This window comes from Schistocerca piceifrons, chromosome 2, assembly GCF_021461385.2.
Source record: "Schistocerca piceifrons isolate TAMUIC-IGC-003096 chromosome 2, iqSchPice1.1, whole genome shotgun sequence".
Lineage (NCBI taxonomy): Eukaryota > Metazoa > Arthropoda > Insecta > Orthoptera > Acrididae > Schistocerca > Schistocerca piceifrons.
The window spans coordinates 750675721-750699717 of record NC_060139.1 but is presented as its reverse complement, the minus strand read 5'-3'; the positions used below and the strand labels follow the sequence as shown (position 1 = coordinate 750699717).

Sequence of the window (23997 nt, the reverse complement as noted above, 5' to 3'; positions counted from 1 at the left end):
CGGGACCATATCTAATAAATCAGTGTTAAAACCAGTTTTGTGTGTGTGTGTGTGTGTGTGTGTGTGTGTGTGTGTGTGTGTGTGTGTTTCTACTTATCATGCAGCAGGTGCAGCCCAAGCAAAAGTTAACTAAAATACAAGCTTTCAGAAGTAGATATGCTTGATCCAACAAAATCTAGAAAAGATTAGGATGAGAGAGGCTGTTGAAGTGTTGAGTATTCCAGGTCAAAGAAAAAATCAAATCTTCATTTTTGACTCTGTTAGCACAGAAAATGGAATGTGTGATCATGAGACCATTACAGCTTTACTGAAAACATTGGTAAGTAAGAATACAAAGAAAGACAGGAAGATATTTCTTGTTTAGCATGTGTGACATGAGACAGATTTCAGATTACCTCACAGGTTATCATGAAAATTTAATGTCCAGCACTGACAATGTTGAGAGCATCAGTGGACGAAGTTCAAGAGCTTTGACAACAAACGTTAGACAAGTTTGTACCCAGCAGAACTGTGAGGGGTGGAAAAGACCAACTGTGGTTTGACAGCCATTTTAGAAAGCTGTTAAGAAAGCAAAGAGAGCTTTTTTGCAAATTTAAATGTGGCCAAAGCTTCACAGACAAACAAAAACTTAACAAAACCAAAATCAGCATGAGGAGGGCTATACGTGAAGCATTTAGCGAAGTAAAACTCTATCTACCAACTTAACAGAAAATCCTAAGAAATTCTGATCTTATATTAAATCAGTAAATTGACTTATGCCATGTGTCCAGAGGCCCAGCACCCTTAATGTCATTGAAATAGAGAATAACACAGAAAAGGCTGAAATACTAAATTTCTTTCACCAAAACTCCTTTAAACTGTTGCATGAATGACAGATATCAAAATAAATAACCAAGGGGGAGAAAAAGCAACTGAAATTGCTTAACAGAGGAAAAGCTTCTGGACCTGATGGGATACCATTTTGGTTCTACACAATGTGTGCAAAAGAACTTACCCTTCTATCAGCAGAATACCATAGAATTCTAGAGGAGTGAAGCATTCATGATGAGTGGAAAAAAAAAACCACCCAGATCAGTCCTGTTTTCAACATGGGTAATCGAACAGATGCACAAAGCTGTAGGCCCATATCTCTGACGTCAGCCTGTTGTATAGTTTCACAACATGTATTATGCTTGCATGTTGTGACATTTCTGGAGACTGAAGATCTCCTGTGTAGTCAACGTGGGTTCTGAAGACAAAGATTGTATGAAACCTAGCTTGCTCTTTTCATCCATGAGCTCTTGACTCCCAGGAGGCATTCATAATTCTGATTGGAGGGAAGTCATCAGACGTAAAAGTAATGTTGGCCGTGCCATAGGGAAGTGTTATAGGATCATTACTTTTGCAGTATATATAGATCACCTAGTAGATAACATTAGAAGTTCCATGTAGCTTTCTGCAAATGTTGTTGTTGTGTATGGAGAACTCACAACACTAGAAAATTGTAAAGAAATGCAGGAAGACCAGCAGAGGATTATTACACTTTGTCCAGGGAGTGGCAACTGGTCCTCTGTGTAAACAAATGTAACATTTCCAAATACATATACAGCCTCCTTTATCATATGATTACAAAATCGCAGAAGAATCACTGGAAGCAGTCACTTCTGTAAAATATCTAGGAGTATGTATACGGATTGATTTGAAGTGGAACAGTCACATAAAATTGTTAGTAAGGTAGATGCCAGACTGAGATTCATTGAAAGAATCCTCAGAAAATGTCATCCATCAACAAAGGAAGTAGCTTATAAAACACTCATTTGACTATTATTTGAATATTGCTCATTGGTAGGGGATCCGTATCAGATAGGACAGATAGAGGAAATAACGAAAATCAAAAGAGTAGCAACATGTTTCACAACAGGTTCATTTAGTGTTTGTGGAAGCGTCACAGAGATGCTCAGCCAACACCAGTAGGAGATGCTGCAAAAGAGGCATTCCTCCTCATGTTGTGGTCTACTGTTGAAGTTCTGAGAGTATATTACTAGAAGAGTCAACCAATACGGAGGGGTCCAAAAAAATGTATCCACTGTTTAAAAGTCCATAACTGGCAAACTCATTGACGGAGTTGTCTCATCTTTGGTAGTGTAATAGTTTGTAGTTCCGGCAATCTCCACACGAGCATTGTATTGCGTTGTTTTGTTTTGTCAGATGGCAGTCGCCGGAGTCAGTGTTTTGTTCTTAGTTGCACCTAGTTACTCGAGTAAACATGGCTGGTGCAAGGCTTACATTCAATGAAAGGAAGTCAGTTTTCAAGTGGTATTTTAAATACGAAAACATTAATGAAGTTCAACAGCAATGGCGAAATGAGTATCAAACAGAGCCACTGTAGACAAACAACGATCTGGACGACCTGTAACAGTAACAAGTCCAGCTAACTCCCGTCGTGTGTTACAACAATTCACTCGCTCACCACAGAAGTCTGTGAGACAGTGTGCCCATGAAACTGGAGTGAGTCGCTCAAGTGCTCAGTGAATTTTGAAGACAGCAAAGTGGAAGCGCTACATCCCACGATTGCCACACGCAATAAACGAGGACGACCCAGATCGTAGAATGGAGTGCTGCGAGTGGTTTACTAACATGGTGCACAATGATGAAGAGTTTGCAGAGATGATTGTGTGGTCTGATGAGGCACAGTTCAAACTCAGTGGTACAGTAAATCACCAAAATTGCATCTACTGGGCCGCCGAAAATCCGAACGTCCATGTAGACAAAGCTGTGAATTTGCCAGGAGTAAATGTATGGTGTGGGTTGTCTTACCGGGGCTCGATTGAGCTATTCTTCTTTGACGGCATAGTTACTGATGAAGTGTACCTTCAGAAGCTTCAGACATCCATTTTACCTGTCGTCCGAGACTTGTATGGAGATGGAAGAGTTTACTTTCAACAAGATGGTGCCCCAGCCCACTACCAAAGTCATGTTGGGGCGTATCTCGACGAAAATCTACCAGGAAGATGGATAGGCCATAGAGGTGCTGTGGGGTATCCACCACGTTCCCAAGACCTAACTCCTCTGGACTTTTACTTGTGGGGAACACTAAAGGACGTCATTTATCAACAAAAGCCATGCACACTGGATGAACTTCGAGAATCCATCATACATTCATGTGCAAATATCCAACTGAACACATATATAGTCAGTAGTTCGTGCTGCAGTTCGGCGGCATCGTTTGTGTGTGGATGTTAATGGTGACCATTTCGAACACTTACAGTGATATCTTTAAGTTGGACTTTGAGCTACACTTTCACCAAAAATGAGACAACTCTGCCAATTAGTTTGCAAGTTATGGACTTTTAAACAGTGGATACATTTTTTTGGACCCCTCTGTATATCACCTCCTCCTATGCATATCTAGTAAAAGACCATTAAAGTGAGATTAGAGAGATTTGAGCCCACATGGAGGCTTACCAGCAATAGTACCTCCCATAAACCATACATTACAAGAACAGGAAGAGGGGGAAGTGACACTGATACACAAAGTACCCTCTGACACACACCAAAAGATGGCTTGGCGGCTATAGATGTAGATGTAGACCTTTTCTTAATAAATACTATATAAGGATTGAGTGTTACAAGCTGTAATCTTTATGTTTCAGTTTTGTTTCTGCAAAACTGACTCAGAGAAAAAGATTAGAAATGTATATTTAAAGTGTGGAAAAGTGATGTTTCATATTACCTCTCACTAATGATTTATTTGTTTCCTTTGGCCATTGTTACCAGTTTTTCTGCTTGGTTAGGAGGTATGCCTTTTTTCCATTTACAGAACATGTCATTTAACATATCTATACATAATCACTTTTTTTACATTAAATCAGTATTCTCATCAGCAGCAGCAACCATTTGACGTCCCTGCTGATAAAAGTCTCTTCTGAACTTCACTACGCATTGTGGGCTTCATCTATATGCATCCATGAACTCGTACATGATGGGCTTCACCTATGTTCTTCCTGGATGTTTTCTATGTCATCTATCCCTTCCCTGTTATGTTGTCATCTTGGTCTATTCCTTTCTCTTGGAACATTGCAAAGAATTTTCTTGGTCCATCTACCATCCAGTCACCTGGCTAAATATCCCACTCACCCAGATTTGTTACTGCCATAATTACATCTGCTACTCCAATCCATCACTTGAGTCGTGTTTGTTTCCCACTCCCTCCCAGTAACTCTCATTATGCGTGTTGTTACGGCACACAAGAAGGTGGGTATGCCACATGGCCTGCAACTGTTGCAGGAGTATTAGAGTCCATTACTGTCAATATCGTTTTACATAAATGGAATACTGCCTTTTCAGGAACTTTCACTTGGTGGCGGTGTCTTTGACAGTTCTCCTCTTGGCAAACTAGCCTTCCAAGCCCGAAAGTGTTTAGTGGGATACAAGAATAGTACAAAACCTTGAGAGAGTTATGCTCACAGCAGACACAGCCCAGATCTGAGTGCATGTAATTTACAAATCCTGAGATCAATACAGCCACTTAACACAGCTGTTCATAAACTGATCCATTGAGATCAGTACCTTATGGGTGCTAACGGTATCATGTAACTTCCTGGAGTTTCGGTGCTTCTGTGATTTGTTCCCAAAGTCCTCACTATAGGATTAGAGGGCTGTCCCTGCACCCTACAGTGTTTGCACTAATTTTCATTGTGTAATTGCATATTATCATCAAACTGGAACCAAACAATTTGGAATTTATATACAGATTGAAAAAAAAGGGTCACATTCAATTTCTTTGTTATTTCTTGAATGATGGAATTGTTTCCACTGACGCTCTACTTCTTATTTAAACCACTAATGGCTATATATCCTTTTTAAGTTGATTAGTTCATGAATATGTATTTTATGATAGTCAAATAAGAAGTGTTGTATCTAGCAGTATAATTTATTTCACAGTCAGTAACCATGTAAGCATGAGTGAACACATGTACTGTACCCGGTTTTGCATCTCATGCTTTCATGAGTACCAGTTGCATGACACATTGTCCGATTGTATGATCTAGTTGTTGTTTGGATGACAAACGTTGATTGATTTATAGCATTTTTTTCAGGAGTTCATCCAGGATATTATTGTTTCTTGTACTTATATTTCGGCTGATGACCTTTCAGCTATTCTCAAGGTGAGTCACTTGCAAGATTTTGAAAGCACTTGATGCTGTGGTATAAATTTACATGCGTCCAATATAACATTGGTAATAACAGTTGCAGTCATAGACAAAACTTTATGCCTCTAAGGGTAGAACATAGACAGTGCAGAGTCAGTGAATCAATAGTGCTTACAAAGCATTTGATTGCTTACTGTGGATGGCGTATGTTGGGGTGGCAGGCAGTAAAGCCTAGAACAATATAGCCTTTGAGAGCGCAGATGTGAAATGAAGGTTTCCCGTCATTTGTCAAGCTGGAAACCCTCCTCTGTTAAGAAGGTTGTCTGCTAATTGTATTTCTACAGCATCCTTGACCATTGAATCACAGTAGGATGAGACTGTGGCCAGTATCTTAAGTTTTCTGTTATCCAAGAAATGACAATTGGAAATACAATGTTCACCCTCTGTAGATTTGTTGGGCTATAGTAGGTGAGTGTATCACTGGTGTTCAATGCAACATTTTATTACAGTACTTATTGTGTACTGTCCCCCCCCCTCTCACACACACACACACACACACACACACACACACACACACACACACACACACACAAGGAATGACCTGTAATAGCAGGTCATCCTTGCAAGATCCCAGAAGAGCTGCTGTCTTGGGCGGTGGAAGGAAGATTTCATACAAGTTGTTGTTCTTCATTATTCTGGCAGTTTTTGAATAAATCCGACACTGGGAGCCTACATAGTGAAATGGTACACTTTGAAGAAATATTATGGAAGAATAAATACATAGAACCATAAATTATTATGGAAGAATAAATACATAGAACCATAAATTAAGAGAGCTCTGCAGTTGAAAATGCCAGACCAACCAGAAGAAGAGCAATAAGAAATAGATGTAAAATCTATGGTCATTCTACTTTATGTGGGAAATATTTCATCAAAAATTGCAAGAAAAAAGAATTAAGTGGATGTGATCTTCCTTCCACCGAACAAGAGAATAGCTCTTCTGGGATCTGTGAAGGACAATATGCTTTTACAGAAGACAGATGTATATGAAATTCCTTGTGAGTGTGGCAGATGGTACATAGGACAGACAACACACACTGTAAAAGACTGTTACACTGAACACCAGCGATTCACCTGCCTACTGGAACCCAACAAATTTCCACTGGCCGTTCCTTGGTCTACAGAAAAGTTAAGATACTGGCCACCATCTCATCCTACTGGGATTCAATTGTCAAGAATGTTGTGGAAATACAATTAACAGGCAGCCTGCTGAACAGAGACCTTGACAAATCGTGGAAACACTTCATTTAATGTCTGCGCTCTCAAAGGATATATTGCTCTAACCTTCACTGCCTGCCATTCCAACAAGTGCCATCCACAGTAATCAACCAAATACTTCATAAGCACTGTGGATTCCCTGACTCTGCACTAGCTTTGTTTTACACTTAAAGGCATAAGGTTTTATCTGTGATTGACATTCTTGTTACCAATAGTGTTATCTTGGATGTATGTGCATTTATTCCACAGTGTAAAGTGCTTTAAAATTGCAAGTGGCTCACATTGAGAATGGCTGAAATGTTGTTAGCAAAAATATCAGTACAATAGTTAATAACATCCCAAATGTACTCCAGAAAAATGATGCAATATTCAAACTGCCAGAAAAACTTCAATACGGTAACACAATAATGGACTTGTTCACTTAAAAATGGCTGTACAGCTGAAATTGACCTGTAGTGTTGTGAATAAACTAACAGATTCGGTCTTAATGGAAAAAGTGTCAAATAAGAGAAATTCGAAATAGGCTATGCAACCAATTCAGAAAAAAACTATTTTTTTGTTAAAATTATATATCTTTTTAGTGTTGCATGTTGTTCTGTGATTTTGCAATGATTTATTAGTATTTAGCAGCTTTTAACATTGAAGCCACAATACTCTATCTGATCTGGGCCTTAGTCAGGTATTACATATGATGCACCATAATGTTTGTGAATTTTTATAATTTTTGACTTAGTAATGCAAATAAAGTTGCTACTAATGTGCATGAATGAAATGTATTGCAAAAGAAATTGAAATATGGCACTTGTTATAAATTTATTTTATATAGTATAGGCAACATATTTTTTAGTAATTGCCTTAACTGCATACTGAGCACTTTCGCCATGCAAATAATACATGATCACTGGAGTACTGGTATATTACAGAAAATTTAGTTTTTAATCCTCTGTTTCATCTCATTTCTGAGTTTCAGTCTTGTGTGTGATTACAAATAAAATATTAATTAAACACTGCTGAGATAAATCCTTATCTTCAGCATGTCTAAAGTGAATGTTTCAAATGTTACTTTTCTGTCAACTTGCATTTCCTTATCTTATCTATTTTAAAAAGCTGATAAAAATGCTCTTAATGCCATTTTAAGAGACAGTCTTCACTCCTTCCGATCTGATCATGTAAATGTAGAAAAGTTTTGGAATGATTTCACAGAGAGAGTATCAACAGCATTTGAGAGATATATATACCACATAAATTAATAAGTGATGGTACTATCCCCCACGGTACACAAAATGAGTCAGATCGCTGTTGCAGAAGCAGTGAAAAAAGGATGCCAAATTGAAAAGAACGCAAAATCCCCAAGACTGGCAGCAGAGTTTTACAAAAGTTCGAAATATAGCGCATACTTCAGTGCGAGATGCTTTTAATAATTTCCATAACGAAACTCTGCCTTGAAATCTGGCAGAAAACCTGGAGATTCTGGTCATACATTAAGCACACCACTGGCAAAATGCAATCAATACCTTTACTGCACGATAACAATGGTGAAGTTACTGATGACAGTGCCACTAAAGCAGAGTTATTAAACACAGTTTTCTGAAACTCCTTCACCAAAGAAGACAAAGTAAATATTCCTGAATTCCAATCAAGAACAACTGCCAAGATGACAAGCATAAAAGTAGATATACTCAGTGTCGCAAAGAGCTTAAATCACTTAATAAAGGCAAGGCTTCTGGTCCAGATTTTATACCAGTCAAGTCCCTCTCAGAGTACGCTGATACAATAAATCCATATTTAGCAATTATATACAACCGCTCACTCACAGAAAGATCTGTACCTAAAGACTAGAAAATTGCTCAGATCACACCAATACCCAAAAAGGGTGATAGGAGTAATCCATTGAATTACAGGCCCATATCACTAATATTGATTTGCAGTAGGGGTTTGGAACATATACTGAATTCGAACATTATGAAGTACCTCGAAGAAAACGATTTATTGGCACATAGTCTGCACGTATTCAGAAAATATCATTCTTGCGAAACACAACTAGCTCTTTATACTCATGAAGTATTGAGTGCTATTGACAGGGGATGTCAAATTGATTCCATATTTTTAGATTTCCAGAAGGCTTTTGACACCGAAGTGTCTTCTAACAAAACTGCGTGCTATGGAATATCACCTCAGTTGTGCGACTGGATTCATGATTTCTTGTCAGAAAAGTCACGGTTCCTAATAATAGACGGAAAGTCATTGAGTAAAACAGAAGTGATATCCGGCATTCCCAAAGGAAGTGTTATAGGCCCTCAATTGTTCCTAATCTATATTAACGATGCGGGAAACAATTTTCTTAGATGTTTGCAGATGATGCTGTCATTTACCATGGTATAAAGTCATCAGATGACCAAAACAATTTGCAAAATGATTTAGATAAGATATCTGTATGGTGCGAAAAGTGGCAATTGACCCTTAATAAAGAGTAGTGTGAAGATATTCACGTGAGTACTAAAAGACATCCACTAAATTTTGATTACGCGATAAGTCACACAAATCTGAAGTCTGTAAATTCTACTAAATACTTAGGGATTACAATTACAAATAACCTAAATTGGAACGATCACATAGATAATGTTGCGGATAGAGCAAACCAAAGACTGTGATTCATTGGCAGAACACTTAGAAGGTGCAACGGGTCTACTAAAGAGACTGCTTACACCAAGCTTGTCGGCCCTATTCTGGAGTATTGCTGTGCAGTATGGGATCCACATCAGATGGGACTGACGGATGACATTGGAAAAGTACAAAGGAGGGTGGCTCATTTTGTATTATCATGAAATAGGGGAGGTAGTGCCACAGACATGATATGTGAATTGGAATGGGAATCATTAAAGCAAATGCGTTTTTCGAAAACATTCTGTTGGCACCCACCAACATAGGGAGAAATGCTCATCACGATAAAAAAAGAGAAGTTAGGGCTCGCACAGAAAAATTTAAGTGCCTGTTATTCGGGCGTGCTGTTCGAGAGTGGAATGGTAGAGAGACAGCTTGAAAGGGGTTCATTGAACCCTCTACCAGACACTTTATTTTATTGTGAATAGCAGAGTAATCACATAGATGTAGATGTAGGTGAGATCTTTCATCCTCCCACACACATTTTTGGTAGATGTATGACATTAGAATTGCATCGATAGGTTTGTCCAACCAGAATGGAAAATTGTATCAGTGAGGCATACTCAGAAGTTATGAAAGGCTCATAATAATTTTTTCCTACTTTTATTTCCACTCTCTTTTTAAGAATACATTTGCAAAAGTATTTTGTTATGAACCATTGCTTCATTTCTCCTAACCCATAGTTATGTATATAGAAACTGGAGAGAGCAATTTCTCCATGTTGTTCATAAGTGAGAAATGGAAGATCAATCGAGGCATTTCTGTATGCTGAAGGGTGAATCACTTCTCAGTTATGAGCCTTCAACTTAACTTTTGTTTATTTTTTAAGGAAAGGTAAAAACTTGCGGAATGGTTTAGTCATCAACAGGCATATAAACGAGACTGAAAACTTCTTGGGCTTTTGGCTGGGAATGGTTTAGTCATCAACAGGCATATAAACGAGACTGAAAACTTCTTGGGCTTTTGCCTGAATCCTTTATTGAGCTAAAGTAAACATATATACACATATGCATGTACACCCCTGTGTGACTAAATTGTGCCAGCTAAATACAGTATGCCAGGACTGTAGTTCTGCAGCTTGACTAGGATGAGGGATTGTTTCAAGTGGAGTGGGAAAAGGAAGAAAGTAAGCAGTGAGCAGGAGGACTGGTCCAGGAGGATTGGCTGGTGGCTGGGAGGGAGGAAACAAATGCACATAACAGAAATGCCGAAGGGAGAGGCAGCAAGTGCATGAGATAAGAATGTGACATGGGCACAGTCACTGGTGAGTGTGAGCAGTGACAGTGATAATGATGTGAAGGAGTGAATTAGGAGGGCTTGATAGAAGAGAGAAGGGAGAAGACTGCGGGAAGGAGGATGAGGGTAGGGTCACTGAATTGTTACGGTACCTCTCCATAATGTCACAACGGCCTTTATCTGCCCAGTTTCAACCATTGGGAATGGTGATGGCCTTATGGAGTCTGACTGTGGTGAGCGTCCCATGGAATGAAGCTTACCTCTAGTATACTTGCTAATGTGATGTAGTAATTCTAAAAATTGTATGACTGACTGCCATTTTCAGTACCTAATTATTTCCAGTCGTGAACCAGGTTATGTTCATTTCAGAAATTCTGTCTGCAAATGCACAATCATTGTTTATGCCTGGTTAATGTTAATAAATCGAAAGGTATTTGTATATTGCCCCCCAGGTGCCTCATCTTATTTGATTTAACCTGTATATTGACTTCATTTTAATTGATTTGTTTATTCATTTGGCAACCATACACATAATGTAAAGTCATGTAGTTATGTATACAAAGTTATATGTGCTTTGTACACCACAATAATGATTGTAGTATCACCATAATAAATATCTGAAACCATAAAAAGATTGTAAGTATAGAGCGTCATTGTGTGGTAGCCATTCTTGCATGTGAATTAAAGCTTTTAACTAAATATTCAATTAGTATAGTCACTGCAATTTTGGAAACTTTACTGCATTTTCTTTCTATGAAAGTGCAAATCTGTCAACTGTATACTTGGTATTTACCTAAGTATTATGAAAAGTACTTAACAATAAACTCCCCCAGTAGTAAAAGTGTACTGGTTGTGTGAAGTATGTTGTAATTTGTACAAAAAATTACAGTTCACTGCAAGAAAAATGAGCTTCTTCCCTTGCACTTGAAGATAACTGAAACTACAAGAGAAAACAGCAGCAGGAATATTTCTGTACCGGTACCAGTGTACATTTTGTTTGCCTGTGTACTTTAATTGAAGATGTTCTTGTTTGCAAAAGAAGTCTCTTGAAATAACTAGCTTGTAAATTTTCCTTTATACTTTATAAAAAGCCGAGAGTAAGTTACCTTTTAATTCCTTTTCTTTATGCTTTTTATTCTGAGGTGTACCTAGTTTGTTTTAGTACCGGTAACTGACGTGTTTTTGAGAGATCCTCAATATTTGAAATGGTGTACATTCATAGAACATAAAGTTACAATATAAAACCCATCAAATATGAGCTTCAACTAAAATGACAAAATCCAATAAGGTATCTCTCACTTCTCAGACCTCGGTACACCTTGGAAATTGATAGACATCCAAAACGGTTGAAACTGGGCATATACGTGTCATAGTGACGTCATGGAATGGCATCACCACAGTGGGCATAACACCTCCCTCCCGAGGCAGGATGGAGGTTTGCATGAGACAGAGAGCTAGTGGAGATTCGAGATTCAGGCCAGGAGGATTATGTAAATAATGGATGTGTTGCAAAGTTCAGAGAAACTGGAAGCTGGTGTTGGGGGAGGGAAGGGGGGGGGGGGGGAGGGAATGGAAATGACACAGGTTATGAAGTAGCCATTGAAATTGAGCAAGAGGTGCTCAGCAGTGTGTTCTGCCATTGGGTGATCAACTCTGTTCTTGACCACAGTTTAGCAGTGGCCATTACTTCAGATGAGCCACTGGTAGGTGCTCAAGCCCACATAAAATACTCTGCAGAATTGCAACAAAGCTGGTACGTGACATGCCTGTTTTCACAGGGGGCCCTGCCTGTAATGGGATTAGATAAGTCTGGTATGGGACTGGGGTGGAGCAGAATTTGCTGGGTGGGTGTATCGGATAGGTCTTGCATCGAGGTTTTCCACAGGGATAAGACAAACCTTATGCCACATCCGGTCCCATCCCCTAGCCACTGGGTCATATCCCTGTGGAAGACTCAAATGCAAGACCTGTGCAATGCACATCCTCCTGGCACATCCTACTCCAGTCACAAGTAATGAACTCCGTACTGATTTTGGTGATTATAGCCATGGTCTGATGTGGCACTACTGTTTTAATTGTCACAATACGATTAGTCAAAAAGCAGCAAAAGATGACATATACTGTACAAGAGCATTTCAAAACACTTTGATAATCTTAAACAAATAGGAACAGCAGACTATTTGTCTCAGATATATCAGAATTTTTTGAGATGTTCTTGCAGAAAATATGTCGATGTTGGACTGTTTTTGAAAGTGTGACAATATCTGTAATACTACTGTATCAGAAGGTAGCTATAACCCACCAAAGGCAGTAAGGATTATGCTACCTTGCATGATATTGGTTGAATAAAAATATTTTTTAAGTCATCCGTTGTTAAATTTACTCATTTTAAATAACTGGGTACTTCGGAAAATAAATTCCAATTGGGATGGAAAAAATTACAGAAATCAACTAAAATTGGTTTCTTGTTCATACAGATTTGCTTTCCACTGTGCTTGCACGTCAGTGCAACCTTTGTTGAGGTACTTAGCATAGCGTGGTAGCATGGCACCAATTTTAATTATCTTTTTTCATAGAAACTTGCTATGTATAATGATAAGTTGTTGACAGTTCTTTTAATCTTGCGAGCATTATGTATGTATATATTCCACAAGCCAGTGTACAGTGCATGGCATAGGGCACGTCATATCAGTGTTATTGATTTTCCTTTTATTCCCCCCTCTTTCATGTTAAAAATTTCAATGACTGTTGAGGCAGAGAGAGTGAAATGTTGCTGTACAATCATCATTTCCACAGAGCTGAGTATTTCAGACGCATATAGAACATTTAGGGTTCTTCTCTAAGGAATAACAGTAATACAGTGATTAGTGACAATTTTGAAAAAAAGTTATTTGTGTATTATTGACAAATCTAGAATTCTCTTTTGGAAATGAAGTAAATATTTTACAGGATAATACAGTGATTGGGCAACATATGAGCATTAATATACAAACATCCAAAACATGCAGTAAATTAGTGATGTGAAAGAAGGGTGTACAAATGTATTTTTACAGTTTTTCTTTTGATCACACTTGCTAGTCAACCTGTGAGGCTAGTTTGTACATACATGCTAAACTGCGTTTTATCTTAAATATTATCGACAGTCAGTTTTTGCTACGGTGACAGTGCTGTCAGCTAAGTACCAGTTACATTCTTGATCATTACTGTTACTATTACTGCTACCACTATTAATGCAGTTTGATCACAGAATGTTAATAAATTTGTTTTGAGTCAGTGTCAGTGTTTGTCTTGTAAAAACTCTTCTTTTGTATCTTTCTTTAATTTAGGATGACAATTTGGTCGAACCAGATGATTCCTTACTCTTTGAGCCAAGACTGTCAAGACCAAAGAGAGGTGATGTGGCTCATACTTCCTCAGAACCACCACCGATAAAAAGAGTGAGTGTGATGACTAGTCATTTAATTTTTGTTGCAATCTCATACCCTTTCAGTGGCAAATGTCACTAGGGCCTTATACTGCATTTGCATTAAAAAATAGTGTATTAATATCTGCATGCAGTTTTTAAACCACAGGCAGATTCAATCTTCAATAAAGAAAATATTTATAAATAATGGACTGTGTAAAGAAGAAGCTATTGATGCAATATAGTAATGTGTGTGTGTTGGAAAAAAGGAGGGCTTGGTGTGCTACTGTGTGATATTATTTAGATCTTAACTATTGATAAATAGTTCACATGGATTAATTATTCAGTGTTGTGAGTACTGAATCAACTGTTATCTGTAGAGAGATTTTTCGGGTTTGTAGTGTGACTTTTGTTTCTTTATATTGTTGTGTAACATTTTGTTGGGCAGCGAACTTTACTTTAAATTATCCGCCAATGCCATCTGTGTGGGCTGGCTGCCAGAAGCCACCATCAGTGGGTCACTGGACTTGCGCACATCATACGGCAGCCACCGTCCCATCTATGGGAGCCTTCCTCTATATAGGAACAGTGAAGCAGGCACTCGCTCTCTGATGTATTCTTACTATTTACTTGTATCAGTCTTCATGTTTGTTGTTCATTTGTATGTGGGTAGATAAACTTTGATTAATTGTGGCCACACTGTTAGTTGTGTCTTGTGTTGTGACACAATTGGTGACAAGTAAGGCATTTACTTGCATGTACTGAGTCCATTTGGTTGTTCCTTGTGTTGTCATGCATGGAGGCAGTGCTCAGGTCTCTTCTGAAGCAGTAGTAGACTCTTAGGGTTATGCAGACAACCTTGTACATGGGTCAGCCACAGCTATGAGTAATCATCTTGGGTATTAATAACTTCGTCAGCCATATTTAGTCTCTTATTATTGAATCACTACCAGTTTTGTGGCACAAAAAGCCACATCTTCAGGTGAACATATGGTTGCTATCACAAACTTCCACACCATCAAGATACTCGCAGACTTATGATGATGTGGCTGAAGACAGGGAGGTTTATGAGAAGCTGCTTTGGTAACACTATATTTGTGAGGCCTTGTTCCTTTCCTGGATTTCTGCTCGGATCTACCAGTTGTTGTGCCATTTAGCCCCACTCCAGGAACCAGCATTGCTTTCATTTGACGAAATGTGTAAGTTGTGAAAGTATCATTGTAAATGCACACGTCATTGTGGTGCATGTAGAGTTCTGTCATTGTCAGAAACAACCAAACGAGCCCTCTTGGGCTTGAGTGGCAGAACAATATATGTCTGTTACCGATGCCCATAATGATTGCTATGCTGTTTCTATAATCTGAGACACCATCTTTCGGTCAGCTGCCGACAAGGAGGCGAGTCAGCAGGCATTGCAGTGCAAGACTCCATCTTTGGCTGAAGTGTTAAATATTGCTCAGTCTTTTGATCAGTTTCATTCTGCAGGTTATCAGATTGAGGCTTGGTATGACATCACCTACAGTGGCTCCAATTACTGGATTTTGGACATCAGTAAGTTTTTGGGTTGAGGATGACATGGCAGCCGTACAAATATGGCCTCCGCACCACACTGGACAGTGCTGTGCCAAATGAAAACAACCACCTCAACAAAGGCAGCACTCTGCCCTCCCATCTGTGTCATGAGTCATGATAGGGCTGTGTGCCCTATGTGCTGGGTGACTTGCAAGAAACTTAGGAAAAAAAGGACATGTAACTTCTGTGTGAGTCATTCCTGTGGACATGGGTGTTAATTGTGTGTCTCCAGTGCTTATGACTCATAACAAACTGTTTATTGAAGTGAGTGATATACATAGTGCTGAGACTACAGGTGGACACGTGTGCACTTTATTGAACTCATATACTTTTATGGATTTGGGATCTTCATCATTGTCTCTGGTTTACTCAACATTTGGTGAGTTACAACAAGCAGTATATTCCAATTTTGGGAAAATTTATGGCGCCTACTGTGTATACATGTGTGGTTTGTTCCTTGACTTTCTTGGTAGTGGATGATGCTGGTGCTGACAATTATTGAGTGTGGGTGCTTCTGGTGCTTTCAGTTTTTCCATTTTGGATGTGGTGCATCTTCTTACAGACCAGGTCCTGTACCAGCAGTTAAATTCCCTGTGTTTTGAGTTCTCATCTCTTCTTTTGGGTGGGTTAGGTTATGTCACTTATTTTGCAACCCACATTACCCTGAAACTTACAGTGCGGCCAAGCTTTTTCTGTGTGGATGCTATTCCTGTAGCTTTGTGCAATCGAGTGAAATCAGATTTGGACAGGTTGATGGCACTGGAGATCATATGCCTGATTGCATCGAGTGAATGGTCTATCCCTCCTTGTGACTGATAAGACATTGACTGGTCAGCTTCGCCTCTAGGTAAGACTAAAGTTTCCATTAATACTCAATCTATCATTGACATCCACCCTCTGCCCTGTCAGGATGAGTTGTTGGCTGAACTAGCTGGGGGCCAGTTTTTCTCCAAAATTGATTTGTCTGAAGCCTGTTCATAGTTTCCATTGGATAAGGTTTCTAAATGGTTCCTTGTGATTAACCCACCCTTCAGAGTGTATCAGTATCAGTGCCTCCCGTTTGGTGTGGTTAGCACACCAGCCATTTTTCAACAATTGTCAGTGACCATTCAAGTGCGCTTCAAGTACCTCGTTGATATTGCTGTTAAGGATGCAACCACGGAAGAGTTACATTCACAAGATGATTATTTCTATGCCAAGCCAGATATTTTCTTCCCAGCTCTTTAACAAATTCCAGAGCACAACCATCAAACGTCAAGAAACAATACTTAACATAAAATTCAAGTAAGTATGTTTGGCCTATAAAATAATACCCAGCTATTTAATCACAACTGTAAGAAACAAGTCATCTACAACACAACAGACAAAATGTAAAACTGAAATTACGTGGATAAAGTAAGAAATCCAGTCTCTGTATTTTTTTTATTTTTTTTTATTTATTTTTTTTTTTTTTTTTAAGGAAAAGGCAGTGAACATTGAACTATACAGGTTATGTTCAGAACTACCAAACCATATAAAGTGTCCACCATTTTTTGATGAATTAATGCACAGGGTTAGAACATATACCGATACATAATAGAAAGAAAACAGACAATCCAACAAAAGAAACTCGCCAAAATCATAAATCACACAAACATCATCAATCACATCATCAGTACAGCAAACACACTTTTCACAAAGGAGTGGTTAATTTAACAGACATAAATTTATCTGAACAAGAAGGGTCCCAAATGTAACATAAACACAATGGTCTCACACAGGACAGTAGAGAATATGACAGAAACTGTACCCATCATAAAGCAACAGGAAATATTGAACACACATCTGAATTCAGTGCAAACTTAAAAAGAGAACTAGTCACTGAGAAAATAAAACACACAATCAGAGAGAATAAAACCACCATGAAAGAAAACATAATGGCAACTAGTGAAAAACCTGCAGAAAGCTACAGAAGAAATTAACATAATAAAATGCCATAATAACAAAGTCTGACAAGTGCAGTTCAATTGTACTCATAAAAGAAAAGGATACATTGACAAAAAATTAGAATTCATCCAAAACACATCATCACAGAATCAACAAGTGACTCAGCAAACCCATACCAAAGAAACTTACAGAAAACATGGGAAAACAAAGAAACAATTTTCACAGACACACAGATTAAAAGAAGGATACAGAAAAATCCCAAGGTCCCCACTCTAAAATCATTGCCTAAAATTCACAAACCAGGTATCCCTATATGCCCACTGATTAATTTTACCACAGCACCACATACTACTTAGCCAAACAAATCCTGACACACTGCTACAGACAATATACAAACACACCAAAAAAGAAGACAGAAAAACTGAAGTGACTTAATAGAAAAAATAAAAAATGGTAACACACCAAACAGAGCAACAATAATTTCATTTTATATAATCTCCATGTACACAAATTCCAACAGAAGAAACCATCAACATCGTAGAAAGAAATATCCATCTACAAGGAAACATACCCACAACAAACATTCAAGATATATCAGCTGTACTCAAGCTCATCGTGGAGCCAACCTGCTTTACATTCAACAACAGATTTTACTCTCAACAAGAAGGAATCTCTAATCACTGGTCTCCTAATTAACATTTCCATGAATCAGAAAATTAAATCTTTGACAAAATAGTAAAACCAAAGCAGTACAAAATAAAATATTAGTACAGATATGTAGACAATATTATTTGCCTCATAGTTGAACCACAATTTCATATAAAAGAACTTCATGGGGACATAAAACACCATCCAGCCACAAATAAAATTCACCGTTGAAGCATGAATAAGTGAAAAACAAACAAATTAACACTAAACAGTCACAACAACAAGTAATCATGGAGCAAACTCTGTGCTTGGCAAGAAATCATATAAAATGAATGTGTAATGACAAGAATGAAAGAAATAAGCATGTCATCTTGGCACAAAAAAATAGAAACACTGTACCATAAAAAACTGTAAATAACACACTAAACAATATGATAAATAGTCATTCTTAGTCAGAAATACATAATAAACAGAAATAAAATAAAATTTTGCTGTTTGCAGACGACAAGCTGTAGATAGCCTAGTAAACCTCTAAAGCTACTAGCATATATATCCAATATGTCCATGTGATGTATGTAAACAAATGTGAGCATCTACTTTATTTTCAAAGGTACTGTAAAACTAGAAACTTTAGACTTATCATAAATAAACAGCATTTTACAAATGTAAATATTTTGTATGAAATGTTTCTTTAAAGGTTAACATGTAACAGTTTTCCAGAAGGAAAATAAACAAACCCACTGAAGATAACACACCTTGTTCACGGTCTTACAAACTGCAGAGTTGAAATGCAATTTAGACAAGTCACACTTTTTTCAGCCACCCATTGTGTATTTGGGGTTTAAGATTCCTCAGGGTGGTGTTAAACCACAACATCATTATTTTGATGCTGTCACAGATCTTCTTCACCCTACCGGTGTCAAACACCACCAAGCATTTTTAGTTAAAATTTCATATTATCACAAATTCATTTCAGGTGAGGCACGTTGCGCCATCCTCGGCACGAGCTGCTCCACAAGAACATTTCTTTTCAGAGGACATCAGCCTGTGGTCGCATGTTTACACTTTTGAAATCCAAATTACATTCTGCTTCTTGTTTAGCTACTTTCCATTCTGGCCACCAACTGGTTTTGGCTATGGATGTCTCTCAGTATGGACTCAGGACCATTCTCACACACTGTTATGAGGATATTTCTGAATGCCCCATAGCTTCTGCATTAGGAACGCTCAGCTCTGCTCAGCAGCGCCAAGTTGAAAAGAAAACACTTGCTATCATCTATGCTCTCAAAAAGTTTCATGTGTTTTTGTAGGGGTCTGAGTTCCACTTCATTACTGACTGCAAGCTTGCTTTCTTGCCCAACAAAGTGGCACATTGCCTCCAGCGATGGGCTTTGTTTCTGTCTTGCTACATCTATGAAATACATTTTTGGCCTACCACACAACATGCCAATACCGATGCACTGCCGTGGCTTCTGATGGGATTGGATCCTACTTTTGAACAAGATGAACTCTTTTGTTTTCATGTAGATATTGAGGTGCATTGTACAGTGGAAGGGTTTCTTTATCGCAGGCTCCCAGATCACAGCCACTGTCACTATCAATCTGTGTTTGTGTCTCAAGTTGTTCATCTTGTTCAGCACGGTTGGCCCGATAGGCCTCTGGGCAGGGCTTCTGATCCTTTGTGTATCTATTTTGCCCTGCGTACTGCCTTTCAGTATTTGATGGGGGTGTTCTAACTACAGATAGGCCATTGTCCAGTGTTCTTCTGATGCCCTGTGGTGGGATGTGCTCCAGTGCCTACATTAGGGGTCTCCTGTTCCAAGTCATTGGCCTGTCAGAACATGTTTTGGCCTGGCACCAATGACAGCATACTCTCAATATGCTACCCAACAGGCAGTGCCACGGGCAGTGCTCTCTCAATGTGCCACACTGCAGTGTCTGTGGGAATGCTTCCTTGCTGATTTTCTTGGACCCTTCCTCAACTTTTATTGGATGTTGGTTGGAAATACTTTCTCTAAATTTCCAAATGTTATCCACTGTCCTCTTATGTCAGCCACAGCCATGATTCAGGTCCTCTCCAAACATTTTTCTGTTGAGTGGTTGCCTAATGTGCTTGTGATGGGTATTGTTCTGCAGTTTGTGTCTCAGTCCCACCAAGATTTCTGAATCCGTCAAGGCCTTCACCATGTGACTGCTCCTCGTTTCCACTCCCTTCTAACGGCAAGATTGAACATCTAGTCCACACTTTCAAGGTTCAAACAACATAGTAAATTGCAAACTCTTCCACAGTGGGTGCCTTGACATACTTCTTGACTTCCTACAGATTTGCACCGATGGGCCGTGGAGTCTGGACAAGATGCTCCATTGTCATCAGTCATGCATCCTCCTACATCTGTTCATTCTGCTCCACCAATGGTCGTCAGCGTATCCATTGTCTCAGGTCATCCCTGGTTCCACAGTCTGGGCTCAGTGGGTTTGGCTGCAGAAGAAAGTGGATTCCATGGCTGTCACCAGTGAGGGGGGATGGAGGGTGGTAGAATGTCACCACGATTAGCTGTATCTTTGTGCCTTGGCAAGGGCCAGGGGTCTGCACTGCTGCCTTCGTCTTCTCCCTCAGTACCTGTCCAGGCCTCAGGTCTCGTGGGGTGTCTCTGCTGCATGAGCAGACCAGCCCTCCTTGTAATGTCACTGCCTCATGCCACTCCTCCATTATCTGGCCGCCTGGCACATCTGCTGGCCTTTCCCACTACGACACTGCCGCCAGAATTTTCCCTGCCAGCTGGGTCATCGCCGTCAAGTCCGGGGCCTTCAGGTCCTTCACCATACGTGTCCCGACACCCTCATCTTAGTGGCTGCCAGCTTCATTGTCGGCACTGTTCCACAACATCGAGGTCCTAGACGCTGAAATTCTACTTGTGCTATTGTCACCAGTCCTCTCATACTGTATTTCACAGGGGGACAGCTGCTGGGCGCGGGCACGGATATGTTGCTTCTGCCCATACTCACCTGTTCCAGCCCGGAACCTCCTTGTGCTGCCACTCTCATTGCCTGCAGCACCTGCCGCAGAGGCTATAGATGCTTCTTCAGTCATCCTGAAATCTGCATCAGAGGAGCACCCTTTCCCCATGGGGAGGGGGGTGCTATAATTCTGTATGCAGTACCTGGATATACGCCATGGCACCAGGCCACCAGCACGCTACACTTGCACTATGTGATCAAAAGTATCTGGACACCTGACTGAAAATGAGTTAAAAGTTAGTGGTGCCCACCATTGGTAATGCTGGAATTCCATATGGTGTTGGCCCACCCTTAGCCTTTATGACAGCTCCCCTCCCGCAGGAATGTGTTCAGTCAGGTGCTGGAAGGTTTCTTGGGGAATGGCAAGCGATTCTTCACAGATTGCTGCACTGAGGTGAGGTATCGTTGTTGGTCGGTGAGGCCTGGCACAAAGTTGGCATTCCAAAACATCATAAGGTGTTCTATAGGATTCAGGTCAGGACTCTGTACAGGCCAGTCCATTATAGGGACATTATTGTCGTGTAACCACTCCACCACAGACCGTGCATTAAGAACAGGTGCTTGATCGTGTTGAAAGATGCAGTCACCATCCCCAAACTGCTCTTCAACAGTGAGAAGCAAGAAGGTGCTTAAAACATCAATGTAGGCCTGTGCTATGGTAGTGCCACACAAAATAAGGGGTGCAGGCCCCCTCCTTGAAAAACACGACCGCGTCATAACACCACCGCCTCTGAATTTTGCTGTTGGCAGTACACACACTGGCAGAAGACATTCACCGGGCATTCACCATACCCACACCCTGCCATTGGATTGCCACATTTTGTACAGTGATTCATCACTCCACACAATGTTCTTCCATTGTTCAGTCGTCAAATTTTTAAGCTCCTTACACCGAGCAAGGCGTCATTTGGCATTTACTAGCATGATGTGTGGCTTATGAACAGCCACTCAACCATGAAATCCAAGTTTTCTCACCTCCCGCCTAACTGTCATAGTACTTGCAATGGATCCTGATGCAGTTTGGAGTTCCCGTGTGACAGTCTGGATAGATGTCTGCCTATAACACATTACGGCCCTATTCAACTGTCAGTGGTCAACAGACGAGGTCGGCCTGTATGTTTTTGTGTTGTATGTGTCCCTTCACATTTCCACTTCACTATCACATCGGAAACAGTGGACATAGGAATGTTTAGGAGTGTGGGTTATCTTGCCTACAGATGACACCCAATCACCTGACCACGTTTGAAGTCCGTGAGTTCCACGGAGCGCATTCTGCTCCCTCACGATGTCTAAAGACTGCTAAGGTCGCTGATATGGAGTACCTGGCAGAAGGTGGCAGCACAATGCACCTAATACGAAAAACATATGTTTTTGGGGGTATCCGGATACTTTTGATCACATAATGTATAATTGTCCACCAACAGTATCTGCATGGGCTGGGCACCAGAGGCCTTCTGCATTGGTTGATAGGACTTCTGCGCATGGCACATCAGCTGGCACACCGTCTACCGGAGTTCTGCTCCTTATAATGACAGTGCAGCAGGCACTCGTTCTCAGATATGATCTTACCATTTACTTGTATCAGCTTCTATGTTTGTTGTTCATTTATATGTGAATAAATTAACTCCAGTTAGTTGTGGCTGCACTGTTATTTGTGTCTTGCATTATGACATATACATATTTTCTTATGAGGATGAGGATGTAACAAGTGCTGAGCAATGCTATGTGGCTTATTTATTAAGCAAAATGCGTTTCACAAAACACAGGTGCGATTCTGAAAACTAAGTCCAGGTATAGTCAAATTTGAACTTTAGGTTTACTATGCCTAGTAAACCTTGCAAAGTTCAAGTCCCTCATAGTGGTCAGCATGTAAATAACACCCAGTCTCAGTGTCTGAGCATTGATCAAGAACAACATGCAAGTGGTTCTTCACTAGATGTGTTGGCATCTTTATTCCAAGTTGGAAGAAGCTGGCTGTTACCACATGGCGGTATGTGGCACTGGGAGGCATGTTCTTTCCTTGTAGCACTGCTTGCATCATAAACACAATGATTTGTGTGCCACTGGCAATGAGACTGAGCAAACCCAGTTGCATGTATTGAGATAGGAATCTCTGGATACACCGACAAGGTTGTAAAATGACTCTAAAAATTATATTCTGGTGCAAAAGATTTTCTAGAAGTTTACTGCAGGCATAAGGTATGTACCCAAAAAAATTCTAAGAGGGCCTGGCTAGCTACTTTTCCTATAATTTATTTGTTTTTCCCATGTCTATTTTTTTCTTATGTCTGTTGATGATAATTTAATGTTACTTGTTATGAACACAAGATTCTAGTCCCGTGAAGAGAGAAGTTATTGGTATCACAACACAGTAATGGAAAGTTATTGGTTCACACATTGATTGGAACTCTGGGCTGGTACATGGATCATTATTGCCTAATTGATTGCTAGTCAGTGAACAGCCACAAAAAAAAAAGAAGAGGCATTCAGTGAGAGCTCTCCTTCAGGACCAACAGACACATAAATAACAACTGTTGTTACTTGATTCAGCCCCAGAAGGCACAAAATTTAGACATCCCTTTAGTGAAATAGGTATTCTTAAAATTTCATAATAGTGTTAGATATTGAAGCAAGGATTTCAGCAGCAGATAGTATACAAAGCTACAAGTATTTTTCTGTGGAGTTAATGCTTGTAACATTTATGTTTACCAAGTTATTGCTTTTCTAAGTCAAGTTGTTATGGCATACAGTAGCACTTAAAAAGAGAAGTACAGGACATTATGCATATTTACTTATACTTTTGTGAAACATTTCACTGCAGACATTGAAATTATGTTGTATTACTTTAATTATATTTTGACAAGCTATCAAATATCATTAAAAGCTATTCAACTGCAAACTGTTGTTTGTTTAACCCATTAGTAACAATTTTGATCTCATGATAAGGATTGAATGACACACCTCTCACCCATTTTCATCTACAAGGTGAGCACCTAAGTTATCTGAGATGATTTTTTGTTTCCTTTTTCTGTACTCTTTAGGTACAAGCAACACTTTTTAACATCCCATGCTGTGAATTATAATCTTTATCCTTGTTGGTAATCATTGTAGAATGGGTTTTTC

The 23997-nt window shown here is 39.5% G+C and overlaps 1 protein-coding gene across 2 annotated transcripts in view; it reads left to right on the top strand.

Moving 5' to 3' along the window:
• The window catches only part of LOC124775056 (serine/threonine-protein kinase mTOR), a 269759-nt gene that overhangs the window by 141043 nt on the left and 104719 nt on the right, over window positions 1-23997 (top strand). For both annotated transcript variants that reach the window (XM_047249846.1, XM_047249847.1), the window contains one exon: window positions 13634-13744. In XM_047249846.1, coding sequence (XP_047105802.1) covers window positions 13634-13744 — 111 coding nt within the window. The remainder of the gene's footprint in view (window positions 1-13633; window positions 13745-23997) is intronic.